Source organism: Xiphophorus hellerii, chromosome 1, assembly GCF_003331165.1.
Source record: "Xiphophorus hellerii strain 12219 chromosome 1, Xiphophorus_hellerii-4.1, whole genome shotgun sequence".
Taxonomy (NCBI): domain Eukaryota; kingdom Metazoa; phylum Chordata; class Actinopteri; order Cyprinodontiformes; family Poeciliidae; genus Xiphophorus; species Xiphophorus hellerii.
Window position 1 is genome coordinate 31588344 of NC_045672.1, and position 9774 is coordinate 31598117.

The window sequence follows — 9774 nt, forward strand, 5'->3', positions numbered from 1 at the left end:
CTGATTTAGATCGGAGCGGCAACGACGATCTACCGTAACACACCACACAATCTTAGAAAGACCAACGATCTAAGATTGTTGTATGGGGAAAAATAGGAGCAAAAAATCATGTAGTGTGAAATATTGCATCAGGTAGTCGATGTGCCCATCTTCTCTATTTAAATCTAATTATTACTGAAGGGCAACATAATATACAGACTTCATAATCTGCACTCTTTTGGTTGAATGCAGTATTTATTTCCACTTTGGCTTTATGTTGTTTAGTTTTTTTTTTTCAAGTGCGTTTTTTGTTAATGGAGACTGAGAATCCATTTTATTTTCGTTTTTGGTTGTTTTGTTTATCAGTTCCAGTGTTTAGTGTTCTTTTGAAAAAGTGTATCTATCTTTGCAGAATTGGATTATTATGTCATTTCAAAGAAAGGTTTCAAACATATTCGTTTTGATATTTTGAGACATTAATGCTTAAATTTGATCACAGCCTAGTATCAGTATTGAGTCCAAAGGAAGCAAGACAGATGCTTTAGTTATGTAATGCTTAAGATCAGCCACCAGGGGGCGACATCTTAACACACAAATTCGCAGCTTTCTGTTTAAAAACGGTTAACATTTCCATATTAGTCTTTTATTTAGCACCAATCACCATGTCTTTAAAAAAAAAACAACAACAACAAACAAATTAGATTGAATGTATTATTTGGCTAAATGGAATCTGTTTAGTTAAAGTGGATGATGCATCAGCAGCAGCCTCCTTCAGACAGGACATAAAACTGCTGCAAAAACATCTGGGACTTTGAAAGGTTGTGACGTAATGCAGCTGCTGCATCGTCACTAATATACACTGAAAAATGCATAGCTCTTCACTTTGCTCCATTTTCTGATCCACAAAGGAAGTCAAGTGAAATAAACCGGGACTATTTAAGAGATCTTTAAATATCTTGCTTTTCACCTGATCCTCAAGAAAAATTCAAAAGTCATAGAAAGGAGGTCCAGGCAAGTCATATCACTCAGTTTTATTCAGATATTAAAGTCCAACATAAAAGATCCCAATAACCAAATTAATATTTTAACAATTTTAAAGCGATGAGAAGAAAAAGAATCACGTTGAGTTAATTTCATGAACAGAAGTAGCAAATTAAAAGTGTGCAGCTGAATTTGACTTGAACTGTAACTCAGAAGAAGCCTGAGATGATCTTGGCTGCCTCAGAGATCCTGAGAACAAATGAACGGCCTGGTATTTGTGCACAGCATGTCGTTCCAGTCGTCTCCTGTTTTGGGGATTTTTGGGGAAAAAATGAGCAGTCATTTCAGTGTTCTACTAACGAACGATCCACCAGTTGTATCAGCAAACAGGAGATTAAATAAACAATTTAATGTCAAGTAAATATTTGTTTACCTCCATAATTTCTGTCCAGGCAGTGCTGATTTCCTCCAGAGTTGTCTGGCTGGTTGTTGTGCCAGTGTGCAAACTCAAAGCTGGATCCATCACTCCACAGCCATCTTTTCTCCTGATAACAAAGATCAACATATAAAATTCAACAAAATGTAGTGACAACACAATAATGAAGACCAGTTTATTAAACGATTAATGAACGGGTTATTTGGTTAAAGAAGTCGTCTCTGGAGCTCCTCATTAACAACATTTATATCTGATTTTTTTTATTATTGATTTACTTTATTTATTTCTCTTATTTAACCAGGTTTTGGTTATGTTGAAATCCATCTCATTTGCAAGAAAATCTCCAACTCACAGGAACCTGGTTTCACAAAAGTAAAACAAATTAAACCATATAGAAAAAACAAAATGTATCTGGAGTCATGATGTTCTTTATGTCATGAGCATGTTTGTTATCTCAGGAAAAGATGATGCTGCAGAGAATATCACCTCCACTGACGCTTTCACCCAGGAATCAGAGTTAAAACTCTGTGCAGATGGGATTTAAAACAATCTGCAGATAAAGTCATCTGTCAGCACCTGAACAATCAGCTGCAGGCTTCAAGGAAACTGTTCATGTGAAATGTTTTCTCTGCCACAAAAACACGTTAACATCATGAAACCCATGCAAGTTGAATCTGCACAGTTTACGACTGATGACGGATTCATTTGAATCAACTGTTGGAGTCACTGATGAGAAAATAAAGTACAAAAAAATGGTTCACCGAAAAAACAATGTGCGAAAGAAAATATTTAAATCAGGAGAATCTAGAAGGGAAACTGTTTCCTGTCAATATTAACATAATAGCTATACATAAAGAAGTGCAAATGCAGTAAAACTTGATGCTCACAATGGCTAAAAAAACCAAACAAAATGTTGTTAGAGACTGAAGGAAAACTGAGGAGTCACATATTCAGAATAAACAGTAAATGATAGAAACAGGACACAGTCTGCTAAGATATTACATTTATTTGGGCTCGTAGTTTAAACTACAGTAAATTCAGATGGGAGAAAATGTCTCCAAAAAGCAACATTATTAGGACTCAGAAATCCGGATGCGACACGTTTGGAGCTATGGATGTCTTTTGCAGATGAAGGCGTTACTCCTGTCGCACATGACATCGTTGACACAGTCTTGTTCTGAAACAAGACAAAGAAAATTAAACTATCACATATTTCTCTTTTCTAACAGGAAATGCTACAAATATGGAATAGGACCAGTGGAAAAGAAAAAAATAATTCTGACTTTTCACTGAATTTTAACATTAATCGTCTGAGCGTAAAAGTCAGAATTTTGAGAAAAAAGTCAAAATTCTTATTAAAAGTCAAAATTTTGAGAAAAATGTAAATTCTTAGAAAAAAAACCTGAATTCTGAGAATAAAAAGTCAGAATTATTTTTTTTCTTCCATTGGTTCTAATCTTCTGTATACAAAAGTCCAACAGGTTTTATGTTGGGTGAAAATAAGCTTTTAATTAAAGAAATGCAGCGTAGTAAATTTAATTAAGCTGTTTTGTGTATGAAGCCATATGCAGAGGAGTTTTATCTCCACACCGTTGACGTTGATCTCCATGCAGTTCTCTGTATCGCAGTTGTTCGGTCCTCTGGGGCCCCACATGCTGAAGTCATTCCTTGAACCATCGCTCCACTGCCAAATCCCTTCCTGAGGAAAACAGTTTCAAGTTACTAACACGCTGCAGGTCAGTTCACACCTAATGCCACTAATTATGATTGAGAATGTTATATATATTTATATATATTTAGTTTAAGAGTAAAAGTTGCGCTGACTTCTATTCCATCGTATCCTCCAACCCAGGTCCTTCTGCTGTTTCCTGCTACATGGAAGATAAAGTTCCTGATGAAGGCGTACTCCTCTTGGCAGTGGATGGAGGCCAGATTTCCACCGTGGCTGATGCAGTATTGCTGAAGAGGAAGATCACATGCAGATTACCTTCATATCAACACCAACGCATCAACAGACCAAAGGACGATTTGGTCTGTGGAAATCATAAAACAATACAAACAATACAGACAATGGCAAAGAACACAATTGAGGAAGACCCAGGACGCGCTGGAGGGACGATGTTTCCCTGGCTGGCCTGCGAACGCCTTGGGATTCCCCTGGAGGAGCTGCAACAAGAGGCTGGGGAGGGAAGTCTGGGCCTCCCTTCTGAAGCTGCTGCCCCGCGCACCCGACCCCAGATAAGTGGAAGATGGATAGATGGATATTTATTTCGCCTGATTTTGTTATTTTTTGTTACTTATATAAATTATTCATTTTTGCTTTTAAATAACCAAATTTTCCACTTATCTTTATATTTTGGGCCATCTAATGATGTAATTTTTAAATATTAAATGATTGATAATTTGATCAGTTACTCAGTACTTAAGTAAACTTTTTTTTTTTTTTTTTACCAAATGCTTTTTTTTTTTACTCTTGAGTAATTTCTTGGATGACCTACTTTTTACTTTTACTGAAGTAAAAATGTGGTGAAGTAGTGCTACGCTTACTTGAGTAAAATGTTTGGGTTCTGGGCCCAGTTCTGCTAAATAATGAAGCAGAGAGATCAGACAGTAAATATCCTGTGGGATCGATTGGCAGTGACTCCATCCTCCACTAGGGGGCCTTCGCGCTCTGGCCTCGTTGCATTAAACTGAAGCATGAAGGAAGTACAGAAGCTCTCCAACCAAATACTTCTGTTCAAATGATAAAAATCAACACAGGCCCTTAATCGTGATATTTTTATTAATTTTCTCAGCTTAAACTACTAGAGCTTCATAGTTATTAGAGAGTTTATATAACACCGTTTGGATGCCAGGATAAAAATCCATCTTTATTATCACAATCTACACAGGTTTAAATATCTGAGTCACTGCTGAGCTCTAACAGAGGATTAAAACAGACTGACTCAGATAACAGGAAGCAGCTTCCATCAACATACAGTGTGTCATACCTCAGCCTCAGCCCAGTCCAATTCAGCATCAACAAACAGGTAACAGCGGTCCTGGAACCAGGTCCAACCAAGAGGGCAAATGTTGCAAAACAATCCTGTAAACCATGATGAACATGTTAAAAAGAAGTGTGATGATGCAACACGGCAGCATCACTAAATCATTTCTAAAGGGAGAAACAAATGGATTTATATTGAATGCAATAATATTTTTTGCTAAAACTGAGCAAAACAGCGACATAAGGCTCCACTCTTGGGCCATTTTAACCAGAGATATTAAAGCTCTCATAGACTCAGATTAAAGGTTATTGCCCCTGGCTTTTGACATTGATAGGCAGGTTGACGTTTGTGATGTCACATGGCGACGTCAGTTTGGTGATGTCACATGGCGACGTCAGTTTGGTGATGTCACATGGCGACGTCTCCTCTGACCGGTTACAGGAGATAATATCAGAACCTGAGTGAAGTTGCAGCCCACCTTATTGAAATCTAACGAAAATGGTGTCAATGAACTGTGACACATCTGCTGGTTAGTATATCAGACATTTTGTTTGTTCTGCTTTTGCTTTGAAAATATTATTGAAAGTTTAAAGGTCAAAAGGTTCACTAGGCCCCCTCATTACCCAAACCTACAAACATTTGTGTTACATTTTTCTTAATATCTTTAAAATGAACAAACAAAAATATTTGCACAAACAGAACAAATGTTTGACACCAGTTTTGTTAGAGTTGAAGAAGATGTGGTGACAACTTCACTCAGGTTGTCAAAGACCAGGTTTGTTGAAGAAAGGCAGAAGTAAGTGGCCAGGTTTTGTTTTTGTGAAGTGCTTCTTTTTACAGACATAAAATTACAAAGCACTGCTACAATAAGAATCAACCTAAAACTATTCAAAGAATAAAATAAACTTAAGAAGCATATTAAAATCATGACATAAAAGCCTGGGAAAATAAAAATGTTTTTAGTTGCTTTTTAAAAACATCCACAGTGTCAGAAAAAAGTGGAAGTGCAGAGCAAACTGTTGCACAGCCTTGGAAGGCCTTTAGTTTTCAGCCGTTTCCTTGGAACAACCAAGAGATTCAGAGAAGATGAACAACAGCAGCAGCAGAGTATTTAGTTAAAAGTTGACAAAGATGACCAGGAGCCATTTAATGCTCTGTATGTCAGTAGAAGAACTCTAAAATTAACTCTAAAATCAACTGTCAGTGTAGAGAATATAGAACGTTAGTGATATAACAGAATTTACTGGATTTGGCTGAGAAGTCTGGCTGCTGGGCTCTGAGAGCAAACATGAAAATCAGAAATTATTCAGGCAGGTGAAAAAGGGCATTACAGTCGTCCAGATGCAAGGAGACAACGAAACCAGTTTTCTCTTGGTCAACTCTGAAGACCAAATGTCTAATGGTGTGTTCACACCCAACACGTTTTGAGCGTCAGGCGCATCAGGTTTACATGTAAAGTCTGTGTGAAGGCGCGTCGAGGGCCAGTTGTGGCGCGATTTGAACCGCCTGGAGCGTTTTGAGCTTCTGACACATCAAAAGCATCCAAAGCGTCCAAAGCGTCCGCCGCGCCTCCACATAGACTTTGAATGTTAACCAGACGCGCGAAACTCAAGAAATGTCAAGGGTCTGCATTCCGTAACATGTTTGGTGTGAACACACCACTATTTTAGAAATGTTTCTTAAATGAGAGAAGCAAAAACGGGAAACAGTTACTGTTTTGGTCTTACTGCTGGTTACCCCATTATAGACCAGCGCCATGAGCTTTAGTGAGGCTAGAAATTATATTAAATGACAGAATGTCAGCGTTATGGAATAAGATGTGAATTATAGCAGCTGCATAAGAAATGTTATTAAAATCATCAACTACCATTAGAGAGCTACTGCAGGAAAAGGGCAGAGAGAGAGAAAATGGTGCAGCTTCCTGTTCTGGTTCATCATGGGAGATTTTTCTGTACAATGTTATTAAATGAAGACGTCTGTTAATTCGTTGGAAAGAACGTATAACCTAACATGCATTCAGGAGAACATGTAGATCCAAACCCTGAAGAACCCGAGATGAAGCTGAAAACTTTCATCATGAAAAGTTTAAACAGGCAAAGTTGTGATGGACCAGAGAAACCAGTTAACAGCAGAACAAACCAGAACCTTTGAGAAACAAAGAGAAATAAATGACAAAAACACAAACCTGGTGGAAAATCTGGACCTCCTTGACCAGGAGGACATCCTGGTCCAGGTCTTCCTGCTCCGCCTCCCCCACCTCCTCCTCCTTCTCCACCTCCACATCCGCCTCCCCCACCTCCATCTCCACCTCCTCCATCTCCTTCCGGAGGAGGAGAAGGAGGTGGAGAAGTTGGAGAAGGACCTCCACCTCCTTCTGGAGGAGGAGATGGAGGTGGAGAAGTTGGAGAAGGACCTCCACCTCCTTCCGGAGAAGGAGAAGGAGGTGGAGAAGTTGGAGAAGGACCTCCACCTCCTTCCGGAGGAGGAGAAGGAGGTGGGGGAGTTGGAGAAGGACCTCCACCTCCTTCGGAGGAGGAGAAGGAGGTGGAGAAGTTGGAGAAGGACCTCCACCTCCTTCTGGAGGAGGAGATGGAGGTGGAGAAGTTGGAGAAGGACCTCCACCTCCTTCTGGAGAAGGAGAAGGAGGTGGAGAAGTTGGAGAAGGACCTCCACCTCCTTCTGGAGGAGGAGAAGGAGGTGGGGGAGTTGGAGAAGGACCTCCTCCACCTCCTTTCGGAGAAGGAGAAGGAGGTGGGGGAGTTGGAGAAGGACCTCTTAAACCCCCTTCTTCACCTCCTTCTACTTCACCTCCTCCACCTCCTTCTGGAGGAGGAGAAGGAGGTGGAGAAGTTGGAGAAGGACCTCCACCTCCTTCCGGAGAAGGAGAAGGAGGTGGAGCAGTTGGAGAAGGATCTCCTAAACCCCCTTCTTCACCTCCTTCTACTTCACCTCCTCCACCTCCTTCCGGAGGAGTTGGAGAAGGACCTCCTCCACCTCCTTCCGGAGGAGTTGGAGAAGGACCTCCTCCACCCCCTTCTTCACCTCCTTCTCCTCCATCTCCACCTCCTGCTTCCTGAACTCCTTCTTCTCTACCACCTCCACCTTCTCCACCTCTTTCTGGAGAAGGTGGAGAAGGAGAAGGACCTCCTCCTCCTTCACCACCTCTTTCTGGAGAAGGTGGAGAAGGACCTCCTCCACCTCCTCCTTCACCACCTCGTCCACTTCCTTCTCCTCCAACTCCACCTCCTCCTTCACCACCTCTTTCTGGAGGAGGAGGAGAAGGAGAAGGACCTCCTCCACCCCCATCTCCTCCTTCTCCACCTCCTTCTCCTCCATCTCCTGCTCCACTTTCTTCTCCACCTCCTCCTCCATCTCCTGCCTCCACTTTCTTCTCCACCTCCTCCACCTCCTCCTCCTTCTCCTCCATCTCCTCCTCCACTTTCTTCTCCTCCATCTCCACCTCCTCCTCTTCCTGGCTGTGGATGAATAAAAACTTTTCACTGATATTGTTTCAGACAAACACAACAGACAAAATCCAGGTTTTTGTTCTAATTTGATTGTTATTAGTTTTCTACTTACTTCACTTCCTGCTGTTTCTTTCATCAACCCAGAAATCACCAGAGTGAGGAGAAAAGCTGAAACCATCTTTGCAAACATGAACAACTTTCTTTACTCTTTAGAAAACACTTTTCAGTTTAAACACACTGACGTTTTCAAAATATGACAATATATTTACTTTTTAATTAACTATTTGTTTAATAGTGTCGTTTTTCTTCAGTTTTTTAATCCTTTATTTCAGTTTTATTCGCAGTCGGATCTGTTTAGCAGTAGCAGTCAGTAAGTCGGGGCTCACCTTGTTCTGATGAGGCATCAAAGCAGCTCCGGCAGTCGCTGCAAACACTTTGGCTTCATAATGAACACCAACGTTTGTAGCTTTGATTTGAGGATTTGAGTCTCACTCACTTCTGACAGCCTGTAAGTAATAAGAAGCAACGTCTGACAGTCCGTCCCACTCTGTCTGTTATCTGGTTATTTTGATTCTCGCCGAGACTCAGATAAAGTTATCGGAACAACAAGAGAACATCACAAGGACATTCTGAATATTTTAGGAGGACTTAAAATATTTGGTTATATTTAAAAAGAAAACACTGACTGCAGAACGAACAATAACATCTATTTCTTCTGTTTGCATCCATCATAAATTGGTTCTGTTTTGATCCTTCACTAGTAGCCAGGTTTAAATCTGTTTGTCCGGATTGAAGATGAACAAATTGTCAGCTTGTTCGTTTGAACGTATTTTATTCACTACAGCGGTTCTGCACATGTTTTTGCAGATGCATTTCATGTTTGCTTTTCAGTTGCAATTCTTTAATTACAGTGTTGTTCTGATAATTATGTCATTCATTTTGGTAAAGTGTTTTGTTACATGGTGGCACACATGCTGCCTTCTGGCAAAACGATGCTGGGTTCAAATCTCTCCACTATTTCTGCCTGGAGTTTGCAAGCTTGCCTTCTGTCTGTACTCTGGTTTCCTCCTTTCAAAAAGACGTTCAGGTTCATTCAGAACGTGTTTTCACACCTGAACATCTTGTAGACTTGGTTTGATTGTCGACCAAACAGCAACATTCGTTCCATCTCCAACTGCTGTGCTTCTCTTTCTTTCTGTTTTGAGCAACCTGTTCCCCTCCTTGCCTGTGGTGGCGCTGCACCAAGACCCACTGAAGGACACAACACTAAAACCTCTGAAGAAGACATTTAGCGCAATTTCCCTCTTCACCAAGTGTAAACAGAAATTAAGTGGTGTGAGATTTTAGCAGTTGGAGAATTTCTCTTTTGTCTTTAGTGAAAGACCACAAACCATTTCTCCTGCTAGTGCTAAGCTAGCTCGTTTGTTTTGGTGTATTTACCCAGAATGCCCTGCAGTATAGTCTGTCTCAGAGCAGTCTCTCGTCTGCACCAAAGTTCACTTTCGCTACCACAATTATGCAATTTGTTTTCATAATGTAATTTTTTCTTTCTCTTTAGTTTCATCACACATTTCCTTAATCTTCTACAAGTTTGCCATATGATATATATATATATATATATATATGATATTGCTAATGTCTTAGCTTGATATTTTTGTCATAAGCTCCTTTAGGTTATTATCCATTATAAGAACTATATATATATATATTTTTTACCCCTCCAGGGGGTATTTTTGTTGGCTCTAGTGTCCCTTATATGACAGTAGACTGACAGGAAAGAGAGAAGGAGAGGGGGGAAGACATGCGGCAAATGTCGTCGGGTCCGGGAGTCGAACCCGCGACAGCCGCTTCGAGGACTCAAGGCCTCCAAATACGGGTCGCGCTAACCGCTACGCCACCACGGCACGCCCAGAACTATATTTTT

General features: G+C 40.5%; 1 protein-coding gene across 1 annotated transcript; it reads right to left on the reverse strand.

The window, feature by feature from the left end:
• Positions 1-650: 650 nt before the first annotated feature.
• LOC116720627 (uncharacterized) lies at positions 651-6700 on the reverse strand. The gene is made up of 4 exons (XM_032564002.1): positions 6569-6700; positions 3221-3379; positions 2907-3095; positions 651-1526 (listed from the first exon to the last, which is right to left on the reverse strand). The coding sequence occupies exons 1-4, from the start codon at positions 6698-6700 to the stop codon at positions 1374-1376; spliced, it is 633 nt and encodes a 210-aa protein (XP_032419893.1). The 3' UTR covers positions 651-1373.
• Positions 6701-9774: the final 3074 nt, after the last annotated feature.

Coding starts and splice junctions, on each gene's coding strand:
- LOC116720627 (XM_032564002.1), bottom strand. CDS start 6,700: ATGGAGGAGGTGGAGATGGAGGTGGGGGAGGCGGATGTGGAGGTGGAG. Junction 3,096..3,220: donor GAGGATACGATGGAATAGAA/GTCAGCGCAACT, acceptor TGTTTTCCTCAG/GAAGGGATTTGGCAGTGGAG. Junction 1,527..2,906: donor CTACGCTGCATTTCTTTAAT/TAAAAGCTTATT, acceptor TGTTGAATTTTA/TATGTTGATCTTTGTTATCA.